Source organism: Prionailurus bengalensis, chromosome C1 (genome assembly GCF_016509475.1).
Source record: "Prionailurus bengalensis isolate Pbe53 chromosome C1, Fcat_Pben_1.1_paternal_pri, whole genome shotgun sequence".
NCBI lineage: Eukaryota > Metazoa > Chordata > Mammalia > Carnivora > Felidae > Prionailurus > Prionailurus bengalensis.
The window spans coordinates 133,082,988-133,101,346 of record NC_057345.1 but is presented as its reverse complement, the minus strand read 5'-3'; the positions used below and the strand labels follow the sequence as shown (position 1 = coordinate 133,101,346).

At 35.4% G+C, this 18,359-nt stretch overlaps 1 protein-coding gene across 1 annotated transcript in view; it reads left to right on the top strand.

The window, feature by feature from the left end:
* Window positions 1-18,359, top strand: part of LRP1B (LDL receptor related protein 1B) — a 1,901,338-nt gene that overhangs the window by 936,276 nt on the left and 946,703 nt on the right. The window contains exon 7 of the mRNA XM_043576625.1: window positions 769-931. Within this exon, the coding sequence (XP_043432560.1) occupies window positions 769-931 (163 nt within the window). The remainder of the gene's footprint in view (window positions 1-768; window positions 932-18,359) is intronic.

The following is an 18,359-nucleotide window of genomic DNA, read 5'->3' as shown; positions in this document are numbered from 1 at the left end:
AGAGCTGCTCTATCCCTTGTAGCCACTAACTACCTACCTAAATTTTTAAATTTAAATTTGAGTGAATTAAAATGAAATACAACACAGATTTAGTTTCCCTCTCAAACTAGCCACATTTTATGTGGTCACTAGACACTTTGGCTAATGGCTACTTTATTGGACAGCATGGATGTAGAATATTTCCTTCTTCACAGAAAGTACTATTGAATAACACTTCTGTGGAAAATTAATATTTGTGCAGGCCTGTTTTATAATGCATATGCATGCCACTGAAAAACATCACCACTCCTTTGGCTTAATTTTCAAGTTTTGAGTATTGTTTGTAAACAAAGATATTTTACAGATCTATTTTCCACCTCCTTTTTTTTAATGGAAGAGGATCTGAAAATATAAATTTACCTTAGATTCATAAAAAGTTTACTCTTACTACTGAAGAGTTTAGCTGTGTCATTGAACCAATTTTCACGTTGGGTTGAGTGAACTATTTAGTATAAATAAGAAAACTGGGAGAAAATTTTATTGTAAATACTTACATTTGGGGATTTAGAAATCATTTGTCCATTTGTCTAGATCATTCTTAGTCCTTAAATAGCAAGAAGAAAGGTATCAAAAGGTAGTCATTACTTTATAGAGTAATTAAATCACCTATTTTGACCTAGCAAGAAATTAATTATCTGATGGTTTGGGCAGACTTACATAGTCTTTGGCTTATGATACTAAATTTGCATGTGTAACACAATGATTTTGTTTTTAATGTGTGTTTTTCAGATGTGCAACAAATGGCGATCGACTGGCTTACCAGAAATCTCTATTTTGTGGACCATGTCAGTGACCGGATCTTTGTTTGTACTTACAACGGGTCTGTGTGTGTCACCCTGATTGACCTGGAGCTTCACAATCCTAAGTCAATAGCCGTAGATCCAATAGCGGGGTAAGAAGTTCTGTTTTATAATGTTTGATATGAAATAGTTTCCATTAAAATAAGTAATGCATCCAAAAATTGTATAATAGATCGGTCTCTGACAGGAGCTGTGGAATATAAGATTGCAGGCTCAAAGTATTTTTAAATGTTGATATTAACAACTGCATTGCAAAGAGAAAAGAAGGGCTATAATTTACCATGCAGAAGCTGGGTAATACCAGTTCCTTAACACATTTATATTGCTGGCCAAACCTGAGATACAAACAACCCTCTTCACAATTGCTTTGGGGTCACCAGACAAGAGCCTCAGGATAGTTTTAGGTTAAAGAGAGGAGAACTTTAAGTTCCCTTAGCGGTAGACCTTGTAGTCAGCAAGCTTCAGAAACACCACTTGAAAGATGTGCTATGAACAAACTTACGTTCAACACATTTGGTATTTATAAAAGGTGTATGATGCATGTTCACGGGTACTACTAAAACATTAAAGTCATCTTTGTTAGTTGAAACCATCTTTTTTTTTCCCCTCCAACTACTGATATGTAAATACTATATAATTATGGAGTTACTGAATTCTTTATCAGAATTCATCTTCACTTTTTTTTTTGATTTTCTAATTTTGCAAGCCACTTTGTTGGTTAAAAGTATGTCTTATCTGACCTTCTTGTATCTAATAGGCTCATTAATCTTTTTAAATATTTCACAATTTGTCAAATACAGTCATAAATGTTTAAATTCCCATCAACTTTGTTCACATGATTAGAAAATCAATATAGAAATTATGCTTCAGTTTTACAAATGCTATGGTATTGTTGAGTGGGAGGGGCAAAAACTATATAGAGTACTATAAATTCAGTTTTTTCACCAGTGCGTACTGGGCAAGGATACTCTCACATTACTGACATAGTGTATAATTTTAATCGGAGGAACTGTTGTTTTTTTCAGATGTAAGTTGTAGCAAAGATTTGAAAACTGAAATTTTATCTTGTTACTGGTTTAATCGTCCCCAAGCAGTTCAGGCTGAAATGTCTGATGGAATGTATCCTAAACTGCCATAAGCCTCCATTCAATAAATGGGAAAATATTTACTGAAGAAACAGCTGTCATCCATATGTGGACTTTTGTCACTCTTTACTTAAAGTCTGATTGAATATTAAGATGCATCATCACAATGGTTCTGATTTTGACAAGAACAGCTTGCACGTAAGAACTTTGCTAGGAAGGCTGTGTAATATAATTCTTGAATGTAGCTCTATTTGTATTTGCAGCAGATGGTGACTTGACTCAATCTGACTGCAGTGATGCTTCAAAAGACATTAGTAAAAGAAGTTGTATTTAAACTGATTTGTTTGGGTTGTTGGATAAGGGTAGTAAGAAAGAATTGGAAATTTACAAATGTGGTAACAATATTCTTTTGGAATTATTTTGGAATTCTGTCTAGAGATATATTTGCTAGCATGTTTTTCCCTGGATTTGCTAACTGAATTTCAAACTAGCCTTTAGACAGTCTTATTTATCAAAAATGTTAAGAGGTGAAGCTACTGTCTTTCTCCCCCCATTCTACCATCTTATCTTCCCCCATTTTTAAAAACTAAGATCCAGAGACCCTTTTTCAATAAAACTGTCAATCTCGAATATAATATATGTGAGTACCATCTCTCTTTCAGAACAGCAACATAGTTTATATTCTCAAGCTTCCTGTTTCTCTCTGTCATTACATGAAAGAACCATATTTTGTTACTTTTGTCAAAGGAATTAGGAGTAGAAAACCCCCAGATTGTTTGCCCTTATTCTCTGCAGGATTCCTTGGGGCCTAGTAACTGTTTAAATGTAATTTTGTCACGTATCATTTATCACAATAGGTTCTTTGGAATTTTTCGTTTGAGTTTGCTCTGTGTCTCAAGCAGTTTTTCAATCATGAATTGCAGAAATCAGAGAAAGCAGAGCTCTGCTCTTTTATAAATATAAGCCTGTTTGGAGTATAACACTTTCAGATATATTCTACTTTTCTCTTATTATCAGAAATTTGGCTAGGATTAATACAATGCTATCTAGGAAAGGAACAGTAGGTTTTTTCCTTTAACTTTTACTTCTGGGCCTGCTCCAGCGTAATTTGAATAGGCAAAGCTGGAACAACTGTGCATGACCTACCAAAGGGGATATGTGCCACCAGTGAAATTTCTCCTACCTTTTCCTAAGTGTATGGACTGAGTGATTATCTTTGGCTCATTCTCTTGTAACTTCTGAAATCATTGGAATACATTAAAAGTCAAATCTGATTTTTAGAGCTTGACCTTAATAGCAGTAGAAATGGAGGGAGATTTGCCTTACTTCTTTCAAAGCTGCATTGAAAAAGAAATCTTTTACTTGGCTATACTTTTAACTTTCACTTCTAGTGATGGTAATGACATTGGAATTGAGAATTTGGGAAAAAATCTATTTGTGGGGATGTGTGGTACCGTGTATGAAACCCAAACATAGTAGAGTTATATGAGATGGATAACCTGAAGGACAGGGGCAATCTCCTTAGTCATGAGAAAAAGCAGGAATTGAATATTTCCTGAGTATACCATTTTTCTATGTAGGATGGACTTCTGACTTGTAGAGAATGAACGGCAGAGTGATATGTAGGATTTATGTGTGAATCCATGACCTCATGAGTGAAATGAATAAAAAGTATATCGTCTTTGTTCTCTATGAGAGCAGGCCAACTGCTAGGAGGAGAAAGTCTCAAAGATGAGTACACACAGAAGTGATTGACAGTATTTGAATATTTAATACACTTTTTCCCATCACCTACCTGGATCCCCACTGCTGGGAAAACCAATCATAGATGAGACATTAGAGATAGAATCAAAGTTAGAGATAGATCAGGGAATAGGATGGGCTTATGAAATTCTAATCTAAGAATTTAGAATTCTGTATGAATGTGGGACGCCAGAAAATAAGGTAGGTTTCCCTATGACCATGAAAAGGCTTTTGTAACAAGGGAATCCTTGGGGTAGATATCAGGTTTTTCAATTCTGTCGGGTGGCTCCCAGAGCCAGCCTAAGTTCCAAATTAGAGCCTGCACTCACTAGTCACTTTTTTATAGGACACAAGTAGAATTGTTGCGGACCTTTGGCTGTTAATCCCCTCATACTGCACTGTGGATAAGTTAAATCTGTAGATTGTACCCCCACAACTAACCACTATCTATTAGTTTGGGGATTCAGATGGTTCAGAAGTTGCTATGGGTTTGAAAATTAGGAAGCACCTAAAAACATGCCACTCTGTGTTCTTATTGTCCTCATGGAAGTATCAATGTGGATGAGTCATATACTCTTCTGCAATTCATAAGTGCCCCTAATATTCTGACATTTATATTCACATTTTGATAGGTTGCAAATTGTGAGTCGTAATTTTTTTGAGGGAGAACTACCCTGTACACATACCCACAAAAATGTTTCTTTAAAATGATGTGAACTTAGTCTCCCTGAGAATCTTTTTGCATATTTCTCTTTATTAGAAGAAAATTCAGAGAATGGAGATAATTCAATACCTTCAATAATCATTCTATTGAGTTTATGTTTCGACTTGCTTTAAAATTCCTCTTGGAGATCCTGAACTTAAAGTTTCTTTCTTCTTTTTTTTAATGATTATTTATTTTGAGGAGAGTGTGAACAAGCAGGGAAGGGAGAGAGAGAGAGAGAGAGAGAGAGAGAGAGAGAGAGACACTCACTCCCAAGCAGGGTACATGCTCTCAGTACAGAGGCCAACACAGAGCTCAAAACCACGAACCATGAGATCATGACCTGAGCCAAAACCAAGAGTCACATGCTTAACTGACCGAGCCACCCAAGTGCTCACTCTTGAATTTAAAGTTTCTTAATGTGTTTTCTTATCTTAGCAACAAATTCAAGTGAATATCCATTATAATATTAGCTGTATTTTAATTTTTTATCTGTTCATAGTCTAAATATCTATATGCTGATTTCCTATTTACACCACTACTACCTTTTCGGAGTGAGTCCAACACTCTTAGATAACATTTAGATTCATAGAGAATTATCTGAACAATAGGCATTTGTCTAAATTGGCCATTTTACAAGGTTTTTCAGGAGAGTTTATCATAGCCACTTTTCAATCCAAAGTTCCTTTCAGGAGTTGCTGATGTGATTAGGCAAGACAACATGGAAATGCAAGTTCATGTTTCCTGGTCTGAATTATTTTAAGTGAAGCTAGTTGTTCAAAGACTCACTCAGGGGTATAAATGCATATTAGCTGTTTTGTGTATGACTCAAATTATTCTCATTAATTCATTTTGTCTAGGGTCAAACTCTCCAAATTACTCTCCAAACCTTTCTGTAAGTGGAGGTTCACATATGGCATTGCCTTTAATCATTGTCTCCTTCCAATACAATTTATATTGTGATTAACCTGGGAATACGGAAGAGTAATTTGGAGTGGTTTATGTTCATTACACCTTTTACTGTAAACTTAACCCAAATTGACTCAACTTTTACTGTGTTCTTAGCTCACATTATTCATAATAATAACTCAGAATAATGCAAAACATTTTACATCTCTATTTGCCCTCTTTGCTGTTCTTTCTCTCTCTTTTTACTCTATATGTTTTAACTGTTTGTTAAACTTATATCCAAATTACTGACTTCATAGTTCTATTTCTAGTAATTATATTTAGTATCTTCCCAATCTCCACCCACTCTCTATAAAAGAGATTTCTTTGAGTTGTCACTCTGATAAATGCTGTCCACTCAAATAAAGGAATAGGAAAAAAAGCACAATTATGAAGGAATTTATTATTTCACTTTTAAATCTAAATATAGGATAGTCTCTGAGTTGATTATTTTAGTGGCTCAACAATATCATTAAGGATCTGGGTCCATTTACCTCTTTGTGATATTATGGTTAGTGTATGGTTTTTAGGTTAATTCTCTTGCCATCATAAGATGAAGTTCTAGGGATCTTGTGTAGAAACATGATACTTCACTCAAAAGAAAAAAAAAGCATTTTTTTGTTTTTATTTTGTTTTTTTTCCTTGGATGTTCATGTCTTCTTAGGCAGAAATGGGGTAGATGCCTTCCTGAATGGGACAAAAGCCACTTTTTTTTTCCACCATTGATATGTGAAAGAGTGAAATTAGGACCAAGCAAAGATGGAAAAATAAATGGATTAAGAACCGACATCATCTACTACATCCCCTGTCATATAACAGTTCCCTCTTATGTTCAGTTCTTTGAATTTCTTTTCCCAGGCACTGAGGGGGTCTCTTTGTACTTACCTTAACTTGTTTGGAATATGGACAAATAATTTATTCCAATCCTTTAGTCCCTTTTCTAGGAGAACTCTTCCATTTCCTTTTAGCCAAGGCCATTCAAACTCATTTCGAGGAGTATTTTTCTTATCTCTTTTCAAGGCAAATGACATTTCTTTCCAGTAATATTTTATTTTTTATTTTAAAAAAATTTAATGTTTATTTATTTTTGAGAGAGAGAGAGAGAGAGAGAGCGTGAGTGGGGGAGGAGCAGAGAGAAAGAGGGAGATATAGAATCTGAGGCAGGCTCCAGGCTCTGAGCTGTCAGCACAGAGCCTGATGCGGGGCTTGAACTCACCAACCATGAGATCATGACCTGAGCCGAAGTTGGACACTCTACTGACTGAGCCACCCAGGTGCCCCTCCAGTAATGTTTTATATGATACAAAGAAGAGATTGGGTTGGGAGTTCTCTGGGAGTTCTCTCCTAGTGTTCCTATTTTTATCTTTAAAGATATACTTTAAGAAACTGATGGGAGCTTTTATTCTATTCAGATTCTTCAATGGTTTTGCAATCTGTGTGAATATTCTAAGCCTAATGCTACTGGGGTAGCATTAAATACATTATTGTTTTATTTATAAAGCAATTCTCAAGTGGCATGAAAGTTTTGTATTCTCTGCCATAGAATAGTTTGCACACTGGAAGAATCTATGCCATTTTTAGACAAGAATAATTTTATATTTCCAATTAATATAAAATTATTTCTAATCGTTTCTTACATAGAATTGTATGAAAACAAGAAGTAGATATGAGCAAATAGTATTGCTTTTGAAAATATATGGACCGATTTCCTATTTCACTCAGTTATAATAAGGGCATGAGAAATAATGGTATGATATATTTTCTTATGGAGCTTTGAGTATAACAGAATTATGCATTAAATATCAAATATTACAACCAAAAGATATAGTTATTATAGTTTACAAAAACACACATTCTAAACAACAAATTCTAAGCAGTAATTTATTTGAAGTTTATGAGCTAAATAGTGGGTTAGGCACAAATACTATTTTCAAAAAACAAAACAAAACAAAACAGAAAATGTTGGTTTGTAAACACCACAAGGGAAAAGACAAAAATTAAAAACAATAAAATACATACTTGACACCATTCGCCTTTTAAGTTACCACTCTTTCATATACAGCATAAATTCAGGATTTTATTGTAGGCCATATAATCATATTCAACTAAAAAAAGGAGTCAGAAGTGAAAAAAAAAGTCAGCTTTTATGCTGAGTTATATTTTGTTCTGCTTGACTGCTGAGCCTTGAAGGGTATTGATTGAAAATTGATATTTTCCCTTGAGCCAGATTCACAGTGGTTTGACTAGGGAGAAATTGGCTTGGCTTTAGGGTCAAGTTGGATGTTTTATAATGTCAAATAATGTTTACTCAATTTTTTTTTTTTAATCATGAAAAGGAAAAAGTCAAATGTTGAGGGTAGCTGGTCTTCTGTCAGTTTTACTGAGGTAATTGTCTCTGTAATCTCTTGTAAAAATTGTTTATGCGGGAGGCAGCGCACTTCCTGATTACGAGATATACTACAAATCTGTAGTCGGGACACCTGGTTGGCTCTCAGTCTGTTAAGCACCGTACTTCAGCTCAGGTCATGATCAAATGATCCGTGAGTTACAGCCCTGCGTCCGGCTCTGTGCTGACAGCTCAGAGCCTGGAGCCTGCTTCAAATTCTGTGTCTTCCTCTCTCTCTGCCCCTCCCCTGCTTGCATATGTGCGCGCGCTCTCTCTCTCTCTCAAAAATAATGAATAAATATTAATTTTTTAATATAAAAAATAAATCTATAGTCATCAAAATAGTATGGTACTGACATTAAAATATACAAATAGTCCAGTGAGTGGAAAAGAATTGAAAGCCCAGAAATAAACCCAAACATATTTGGTCAACTAGTATTTGACAACAGAGCCAAAATACTCAATGGAAAAAAGACAATCTCTTTGTACATTGTGCTGAGAAAATTGAATATTCACATGTAAAAGTAGGAAACTATCCTTATATCTTCTACCACTCACAAAAATTAACTTGTAATGGGTCGAAGATTTAAGTATAAGACATGAACCCATGAAACTCCTAGAAGAAAACAGGAATAAAACTCTTTGACATGGGTACTGGTAATTAATTAATTAATTAATTTTTGAATGTGACATCTAAAGCACAGGCAACTAAATAAATAAATAGATTAACAAACCAACCAGTGGGACTATATCAAAATAAAAAGCTTCTGAACACCAAAAAAAAAAAAAAATCAACAAAGTGAAAAGGCAACGTCTGGGATGGGAAAAAATTTTGCAAACTATGTACCCAATAAGAGATTAATTTCCAAAGTATATAAAGAACTCATACAACCCAGTAGCAAAAAAAAAAAAAAAAGACATCAACCCCATTAAAAAATGGGCTAAAGATACAAATAGACACTTTCCAAACAATATATATGAAGGCCAACAGGTACATGAAAAGATGCTTAGTATTATTAGTTATTAGGAAAATGCAAATTAATAGCACAATGAGGGATCACCTTATACCTGTTAAATAGCCATCATCAAAAAGAGAAGAAATAATGCTGGCATAGATGTGGAGTAAAGGGAACCCTTGTGCATATAAATTGGATACAGGGAATGTAAATTGATACAGCCATGATGGAAGACAGTATGGAAGATACTCAAAAATTAAAAATATAATTACCATATGATACAGTAATTCCATTTCCAAGAATATATCCAAAGAAAACAAAAACACTAACTCAAAAAGATATCTGCACCTCCATGTTCATAACAACATTATTTATAAGAGCCATGACATAGAAAGATACTAAGTGTCTATCAATGCATCATTGCATTTTTATGCAAAAAGTTTGTGATACACACATGCATGCATGTGCTCACACGTGTACACACACACACACACACACACACACACACACACAGGAATATTATTCAACCACTAAAGAAAAAAAATGAGGAAACCCCATCATTTTTGACAGTATAGAAGGACTTTGAAGGCATTATGCTAAGTGAAATAAGTCAGACCAAAAAAGACAGGTACTGTATGAACTCATTTATATGTGACACGTAAACAAAAAGCAAAACAAAACAAAACAAAACAGACTCTCAGAAAAAGAGATCAGATTTGTGATTACCGGTGGCAAAAGTTGGAAGATGGGAGAAAAGATACAAACTTCCAGTTATTAATAAGTACTGGGGATGTAATGTATAGCATGGTGAGAATAGCTAACACTGCTGTATGATACATAGGAAAATTATTAGGGGATTAAATCCTGTGAGTTCTCATCACAAGGAAAAATATTTTTTTCCTTTTATTTCTTTTTTTTGTTATTGTATCTATATGAGAAGATAGGTAGATGTAAGCTGAATCCATTATACTATATGTAAGTCAAACTATCAAAACTATCATGCTGTATGATTTAAACTTTTACAAACATATATGCCAATAATTTCTCAGTAACACTGGAAAAAACATGGAATAAAAAAAACTTGTGTTTAGATAAACAACTGCTCATAAAATGTGCCTCTATGTCATCTTAAACTAATTTAATGCTTTTTGAGAAAAGCAAAACAAAAGATTTTTGTCATTGTTCTTCATAATGAATGAATATAGGTTATAGTAACATTATCAGCAACCAAACTATTAGTAAATCTCTGTAATTACATTCTATATCTGGTTTAGTGTGGCATAAAATGAGATTAAAAAGCAACATATAAAAAGAAAATAGTCCTACTTTCTGGAGGGTTTCAGTCTAAGTCTCATATTGAATTTATATTTGGGAGTCTCATTAATTTGAAGGTATAGCTAAATAATTGATTCATCCCATAAACTTAATGTGGAACATGTCTAAAGTGTTTGGACTTCTCCAGTGATTTAAAAATCTCTGAATTGCCAAGATTTCTCATTTTTTAAGTGAAAACAAAGATATTCTGTTTTATTTTTTAAATGATTTATTATTATGAACTCAATTTGAGAAAGATATTTCAAGTGTATATAATTTTATTTATTAATTGAAATGACTGCATAAGACCAATGTAATTTTCACAGGATATACACTGAAGTTTGAAGGAATATCAATACAGTAATCTCATAACAACTGTAGTAGGATAATGGTAGTCACTTTTATAAACCAAAATGATGACATCACACAATAAAATTATATTTCATACCCATATGAATCTGATGAGTGTGTTAGAGGTTGGTGGGTAGCTTCCTCCTTGTGGTTATTCTGAGATAAGGGTTCCTTCCATTTTGTGGCTGTAGAATCTCATACGGCCTGTTCTCAACTAGTAGAAGGGGGAAAATGTTGAATATCTGTAGACAAGTTGAATGCAAGGGGATCAGTGAAATGTAGCACCTGGGTAGGCAGTTTCTTGCCCATGATATCACCATACTATGGAAATGGGAACATGCAATTTGAATAAACATTTTGCCATTTCTGTTCCAGCCTTCTCTTCTGGCTACCAAATATCTATATATGCCCTTCTTCTCATAGAATATACTACATGAGTTCAAAGTGGAGGACCTCCAGGTGATGTGCAGTCCTCTCCATCACATCCTTCTGTACTTCCGTGTATACAGCAAATTATGAACCAAAAGACAAGATATCTGTCCCGACTGTCCCCTCCATACTCTATATAAATCAGTGGAACAGTGATAGAATAACAAAAACAAGAATCATCATCTAGAAAATAGAAGATTGGAGGCACACAGTAGTCATTGGCATAGAGAAATAATGAAATCCTACCAGGAAAGTAAAAGAAAGACCCTCTGTCCTAGTAGTTTAGAAATTCCCTTGTCTAGATGGTACTTCTTTCCCTGTAACATCTCCCCTTGTTCATTGTTCTTTACCTGTGCTTCCCCAGGGAGATTCTTTCTAGTCTGTTGTGGTAAATACTACATCTGCAGTTGGCAATGGGGCATCCTCCCCCTGTGGACTCTATATATTTCACAGACTGTTCCTTGTTCCTTTCAAGTTGTTTTAAGGTTTGAAGAAACAAAGAATTTTGTAAGATAGGCTCATGGCTTTTGAAGTTATAAATTCCCTTGAAAATTAGTAGAATTTTGATTTCTTTGCTTCCCATTACTTCTATATACCAATATCCTCACTCAAAGTTATACTCTACAAATAATTATCAAACCCAAATTATTTCTTTGCACCTCACTCTCTTGGTTTTCTCTTTCAACCTGTTTGTGGTCACTTCAAAGCCTGAAAACAACACGCCAGTGGGAAGCAAACACCTTTATCTAAAGGTGAAACTCTTCTATTCAGTTGAGAAGTTAATTGGCTTTTGTTGTTCAAAGTAATTCCAGCAATTTTTCTTATTATTCACATCCTAGAAACAACTGGATCTCCAAAGCTGGAAGACCTCAATTTTGGACTTGGTCTATTCCCTTTCAGTTTTGGTTGTCAGTCAGCCAATTCTTACCTATACTCATTTTTCCCCATAATATCTTGCCAACGAAGGCATGTAGTAACTAACACAATTATTAATATTATACTTTTAAACTTCTTCCCTTAAATACATAGGCTCAAAAAGCACTTGTTTTTTCTTCCAATATATATATCAAGATACTGCAAATGACATTTTTTATCAAGTATTTTTAACCTTTAATATTTTCAGTCCTGAACATTAGTTACCCTGATGCTGCTGCCTTAACCATGAGGCCAATGTTACGCATTAAAGAAAAAAAAATAATGTTTATTTTTGAGAGAGAAGAGGGTCAGAGAGAGAGAGGGAGACACAAAACCTGAAACAGGCTCTAGGCTCTGAGTTGTCAGCACAGAGCCTGACTCAGGGCTCAAACTTACTAGCCATGAGATCATGATCTGAGCTGAAGTAGGACACTCAACCGACTGAGCCACCCAGGCGACCCATGGTTATCTGACAATGTTATGCATTTTAAATGTTTATTTATTTATTGGGGGGGAGGGGCAGACCGAGAGGGAGAGAGAGCCTGATGGGGGACTCAATCTCATGAACCATAAAATCATGACATGAGCCAAAATCAAGAGTTGGATGCTTAACTGACTGAGCCACCAGGCACCCCGTCAATGTAGTAATTTACAATCTTATTATATTTAATGTATTTTAAATTTTTATTAAGGTAGTTTTGTACTTGTGCTACCAACTTTTTCTTTTAATTTTTTTTAACGTTTATTTTTTTGAGACAGAGAGAGACAGAGCATGAACGGGGAGGGGCAGAGAGAGAGGGAGACACAGAATCGGAAGCAGGCTCCAGGCTCTGAGCCATCAGCCCAGAGCCCGATGCCGGGCTCAAACTCATGGACTGCAAGATCGTGACTGGAGCTGAAGTCAGACGCCCAACCGACTGAGTCACCCAGTCGCCCCTGTGCTACCAACTTTTGAATTTGTTATGATAATACTCACTGCGTAAATTTCAGTGGATAGCACAGTAGGAATTTTGTTAATTTGTTTTCTGTTTTATTGCTCAAGGTCGAGTCCAGTGTATGCATTCTGAACTATCAAGCAGCTTTTACCCTTGTGATGATTCAAAGATGGAGGTTCCTTCCATCTTGTGGTTCCTACATCCTTTAGGGTCTGAGAATCCTCTGATTTTTGACCAGAGAGAGGAATGACATGTCTGCCTTTTTTCTTTTTCCTAATTCCAGCTCAGCAATGGCCATCATTATTTCAGTTACATTCCAGTTAGTGACATCTAGTTACTTGGTCACATCTGATGACAAGAGGGCTAGAAAATATGGTTTCTAACTGGGAAGTTGTCAGCCATTCCACATTTTGGAAAGGAAGGGGTGTGAGCTATGAGCTTCTGGTGACAGATGAGTGCTTCTGCCACTGTGACCACCATCTGATTTTATTATTTTTTTTCTTTTTGGGTAATAAAAAATTAAACATAGAAGAGGATAGCATGTGAAAGCCCTAGTTTCTAAAATATATTTTAAATTGAGTAGATTCATATTTTTCCAATTTTTTTTATAATCTCCTGAATGCTTAGAATTCAGGTTTATCATTTTACTTTGAATGAGCCACTTTCATTATTAGGTTTGTATCACCTCTTCCAACATTCACAAATCCAAATAACTTTTAATCAGAGAAACTTTTAATCAGAGAAACAAGTACATTATGCTCTGACCAGTAAATGAAATAATAGGTATTTTCAGATTGGGGCAATTTCTCCTAATAACTGGTGCTTAATTCCTAGAACCTAAATATCCTCTTTTTTGGAAAGGCTGGAAACACCATGAATACTCCCAACTCTATTTCCTACTCTTTTCAGACATTCAAATGATAATTATTCTTTTGTTTGTACTTCTTAAGATCTCACTACTAGTACCAGCCCATAGATTTGCTTGTTTGTTTTAGAACATGCTTTGAATAAATGTAACATTTGCAGAAATTCAATCTGAGAGTAGAAGACATAATGGATTATTGGTGGGCATAACACTAGACGTAGAAAAGAAAGAGAAAATAGTTGAAACAGTGTAAATATAATGTAATAATGGTTGGTGTGTTGAATAATACTTTAGACACTAAAAACCCCCTAACTCTAACTGGCTTAAATGATAAGTTAATTCATTTTCTAACTTAGAGGAAGGCCAGAGAAGAGCAAGCTTGGTTGGATGTAGGCTTGGTTGAACTGATGCCTCATTGACATCTTGAAGGAGCCATATCCCTTCTGTATACCTGCTCTCCCATCCACAGCTACAGCCTTTTCCCCCTTGGTCATAAGTTTGTTGCCACTACCAACTGAGGAAAATTGTGTACTATTCTCATGCAGCAAGAAAAAGTAAGAAACCTGACCCCTTACTATGGACTATAAATCCATTATTTCAGTTTGAATGGGCTAAATAAGGTTGCTTTCTCACACCTGGAGCAGTCTCAGTTGCTGGGGAAATACCATGTACTGTTTGGATTTGTATTAATTGGAGTCCACCCCAAGATCTGGAAGTGTATTCAATTTCCCCCAGTCATTTGAAAATTTGGTAGTCGTGAGGGAGCATGGTTGAGAAGGTCATTGGGAGTGATGGTTCTCTGAACATAATCAAGTTTCTGTTAGGAAAAGAACTAGAAGAAGCAAAACATAATTTCACTGAGAATGGGAGAGAGAGATGTATTGATTCACTGCCATGAGAATATTTGCTGTAGAATGCAAATTACTGTACTTGAGAGCAAATCATGTTCTTCATGATGGATATTTTGAGGTTCTTTATCAAAACCCTGCAAGCAGTAGATAAGGATGGTAATGGAGGTGATGATGATGATGATGACGACTACAACCATGACAGTGAAAACTGCATCGATAATACCTGTGATGATTTAACAAGGCAATTACTCAAACTGTCACTACCAAGCATGTTTTTTTTTGGTGCTGAATCATGCTAAATTTACAGAGAAAGCCCTAATTTATTCCACAGAGAAAGATACATTTGGGATCTATAGTTGCTTTCCAGTAAATAAGACAAACATAGGTTTAGATGATTGAAGATAAGGAAAATAGAACTAGCTGCTGGAAACTCTGCCTTCCTTAAATGCTCTTACTCTTGGGGCGCCTGGGTGGCGCAGTTGGTTAAGCGTCCGACTTCAGCCAGGTCACGATCTCGCGGTCCGTGAGTTTGAGCCCCGCGTTGGGCTCTGGGCTGATGGCTCAGAGCCTGGAGCCTGTTTCCGATTCTGTGTCTCCCTCTCTCTCTGCCCCTCCCCTGTTCATGCTCTGTCTCTCTCTGTCCCAAAAATAAATAAACGTTGAAAAAAAATTAAAAAAAAAAATGCTCTTACTCTTTGGATCTGTGTATGTTTCTATTTTTTAAAGACAAGTACCTAGGTAAGATAAGCAGACTAATAACATATACATTTGAGGTTGCTTAGTAAAGAAAATATTTTTTAAGCTATGCCTTATTTTTATTTATTTTTATTTTTTGTAGACTTGTTTCATATTTCAGATTCCACTTATCAGACAACTTAATATTGCATGATTAAAAAATAATTTTAGGGGCATCTGGGTGGTTTGGTCCAGTTAAGTGTCCAACTCTTGGTTTTATTTCAGATCATGATCTCACGGTTTGTGAATTCAAGCTTCACATAGGGCTCCATGCTGAAAGCATGGAGCCTGCTTGGGATTCTGTCTCCCTCTCTCTGCCCCTCACCTACTCATGCTCACTCTCTCTCTCAAAATAAAGACATAAACTAAAATATTTAAAAGGCAATTTTAAATTATTTTATTAAAATTAATTATATTAAGATGAATAATACTGAATAGCTCATAAAACTTCTTTGTTTTGTAATCTATAGGATTAACAGCTAACATATGATTAATTGTAATTAAAACCAAAATCCCATTTTTCCCAAATGAAATAAGAATATTTACTTTAGCCTAGAATATTGTAAGTAAATTGAAAGGATCAAAATCTCTTCCAAAAACACCTGTAATTAATAGTATTTTTCAAAACTTATATCAGAGCTATGACATTTTTCTGGGAGGTAGCTTTATTAAAGATGTGCATCGGAAAGATCTTTATATATTTTTCATAGTAATATTCTTAATGTTCATAATGTAGAGCCATATATAAACTACCTGAGACAAATGATTATGCAACACTTTATAGAGTGTCCTGTTCTGCCCCTTTGTCTTGCTTGGATAGATGGTGACTACATCACATAGAATTCATATAGTGAGGCCATCTGTGTAAAAATGGAGGTGATTTTACCTCCATCGAAAGTGAGCATGTTTTCATAGATGGTCTCAAGTACCCCAGAACTTCAAGTCACTCTATCATCATTTACCTAGAGACTGAACTCTTTTACATAAGGAAAAGTAAAGTCAATTAACTAGTTTTGCATTATTTATCTTATTTTCTTTGTGCTTTGTGCTACATCAGAATGTGAAGTTGCAGTTCTGATAGGGCCCATTTTTTTGAGAGACAGAGAAAGAAAGAGATTAATATCAACAGCGTTACTGACTGTTTTCTGTGGCCAGTCGTTGTCCTCAGCACTCCCTCTACACTTTTCAATTTAATCTACAGAGTTATCTTGTGAGGTACTTGATACCTCTATATTCTTTTACATATGAAGCTTTGGGAAGGTAAATTACTTGCCCATAGTCAAAAACCCAGTAAGTGTTGCAATCAGGGTTCAAACTGAAGCAATGTGCACTCTTAATCCACTACACTACACCCATGAGTCAGCTTTAAGCTGGGAGAATGGGGGTTAAGATGAGGTACGTGGGGGTTTGTGGTATACTACCATTCATGCACAAGACTAGGTACTCAGCCCTGAGAAAAATGACACTTGGGAATATGCAGGGTGGTAATTTTATACCTTAACATGGGCACCTATAAGTTTGTATATCTGTTAGTTCCATGAAGATGAGTAGAAATGACACACAGGATTTGTTCTAAAAGTTTAAAGGAAGTAACTGTATGGCATTCTGGAAAAGAAAACAAAATACAGAGAAAGCAGAAAGATCAGCAGTTGCCAGAGTTTGGGGGAGGGGATTGGGTGGAGGGGGGATGAACAGATGGAATAAATATAATTTTTAGGGCAGTGAAACTCTTCCACATGATACTGCAATGTGAATACATGTCATTATGTATTGGCCAAACCCAAATCATTAACGTACAACACAAAGAGTGAACCGTAATGTAAACTATGGACTTTAGTTAATAGCAACGCAGTAATATTGTTTCATTAATTGTAACAAGGATAACACAGTAATGCAAGATATTAATAATAGGAGAAACCATGCGTTAGGAAGAAAGGGGATGTATGGAAGCTCTATAGGTGCTCAATTTTCTATAAACCTGCTCTAAAAATAAAACCTATTTACTTTTTGGAAAAGGAAGAAAAAAGAAACTGAGTGATTATGGGACTATAATTGTGAATCAATCTGGAAGTAGGTGACTCATTTCAGAATAATTGTATCTTTTCTTCAATAGTGTTGAAATCTAGGACTTCCACATTTTCACTTAGATTCAGTCAAATTCCAAAAAAGTTTTCTGTGCTCTCTGTATACCACTAGGCTATGAATTCTGGATGAGCCCAAGTCTACTTGCCAGGATTACTCCCTAAATAGGAAAGAAGCACCTTTAGAAAGCATTAATCTTGTAAAGCCACAGGGCCACAATTAAAGAGTGGTTCAATGGTTTTCCTAAATGTATAACTTACAAGGACAGATTTTCCCCTGCATCTTTTACCCTGATTATAATGATGGGCTCGATTTCCCCATGTATAGTCAGCCATTGTTAACATGCTGGCATTTGAAAGGAGTATTTACTCTTGATTTTAAACATAAAAGAGCTTGTATGAGCAGAGAAAGAGGAAGTAGGTAAATACTAACATTTCTTGTGGAGTGGAAAGCAGTTCCCCTGCACTTTTCTCACCATTCAAGTCACAGTTTGAGAAGGAAATAGCTTTAGAAATTGAGAGGGCCAATGGATCCATTAACTGTGCTTTCTCCACACAGTTAAAGCTCAGTGTGAGACTGGCTGGCAAATAAACAATAAGGAAGAAGTCACATGAGGAGGGGTTATTAGAGAAAGAGTAAGGAGAGTCACATTTTGGTTATAACTAAGGACTAGCTGACTCACCCATGCATGAGAAATCCTTCCTCAGGTGTCATTTTTTAGGGATGGTGGCTTAATTGCCCCCCCCCCCCCAAAAGGCAGCTTTTTTTAATTCAGAAATGACTTATGCCTTATTATCATATCTACCATGTCAGGATGGTGGGGTTTATTTGGTCCTCATATCTCTTCATAAAAAAATGGGACTTTTTTAAAGATAGCACAATTTTAGAAGAAAAGATTGAAATCCATACCACGGAATAGGTTTTGCTATATACCATTTGATAGGAATAGGAGTATGTAAACATATTCCCAAAAAATATATAGGTACTGTATAATTAAGAGTTTGTATAATGGGGAACGAAATTCCAACATGGATATAATAACTTAGGTAAACAACAGTTTTTGTCTGTTTAGATTTTGATTATATTGGGGTGAGAGGAGGGAGAGGGAGTGGTATCTTTCTCAGTGCCAGTCTGTGTGCAAATCCTGTCTTCACTTCCACATTTGAACATGGTTGATGTTGAACTTGTTGCTTCCTGTTATCAATTTTGATACATCAAGTGA